The 338-nt window shown below is 55.3% G+C and overlaps 1 protein-coding gene across 1 annotated transcript in view; it reads left to right on the forward strand.

Annotated features, from left to right (window-relative positions):
• The window catches only part of FSTL3 (follistatin-like 3 (secreted glycoprotein)), a 9,923-nt gene extending 9,748 nt beyond the window's left edge, over positions 1–175 (forward strand). Inside the window, exons 4-5 of the mRNA XM_010001846.1 lie at positions 4–21; positions 123–175. Of these exons, the coding sequence (XP_010000148.1) occupies positions 4–21; positions 123–175 (71 nt within the window). The remainder of the gene's footprint in view (positions 1–3; positions 22–122) is intronic.
• The last annotated feature ends 163 nt before the right edge of the window (positions 176–338 follow it).

Raw genomic sequence — 338 nt, forward strand, 5'->3', positions numbered from 1 at the left:
GCCACTATGGGAGCTGCTCAGGTGAGTGGGGCGGCCCGGGAGGTGTCAGCTGGGACCTCCAGCACCCTGCCAACCCTCACACCCCCCTCACCACTTTTTCTCCTCTCCTGCTCCAATTCCAGCTGCAACCAGATTGTCCTCGGAGACGGACAATGCAGAAGAGAACTATGTGTGAATCCTCCCTCGGCACAAGGCCGGACCCAGGAGACAGGGGCATTATGTGTATATTGTACAAACCATATACCTGGTATTTATTAAGATAAAAAGATCCTTATTTATACCCGTCTATGTTACGCAGCTGCAGGAGGCCCAGCTCTGGGCCCTGCTGGACGGGGCGC

This window comes from Chaetura pelagica, unplaced genomic scaffold, assembly GCF_000747805.2.
Source record: "Chaetura pelagica isolate M959 unplaced genomic scaffold, ChaPel_1.0 scaffold1407, whole genome shotgun sequence".
Taxonomy (NCBI): domain Eukaryota; kingdom Metazoa; phylum Chordata; class Aves; order Apodiformes; family Apodidae; genus Chaetura; species Chaetura pelagica.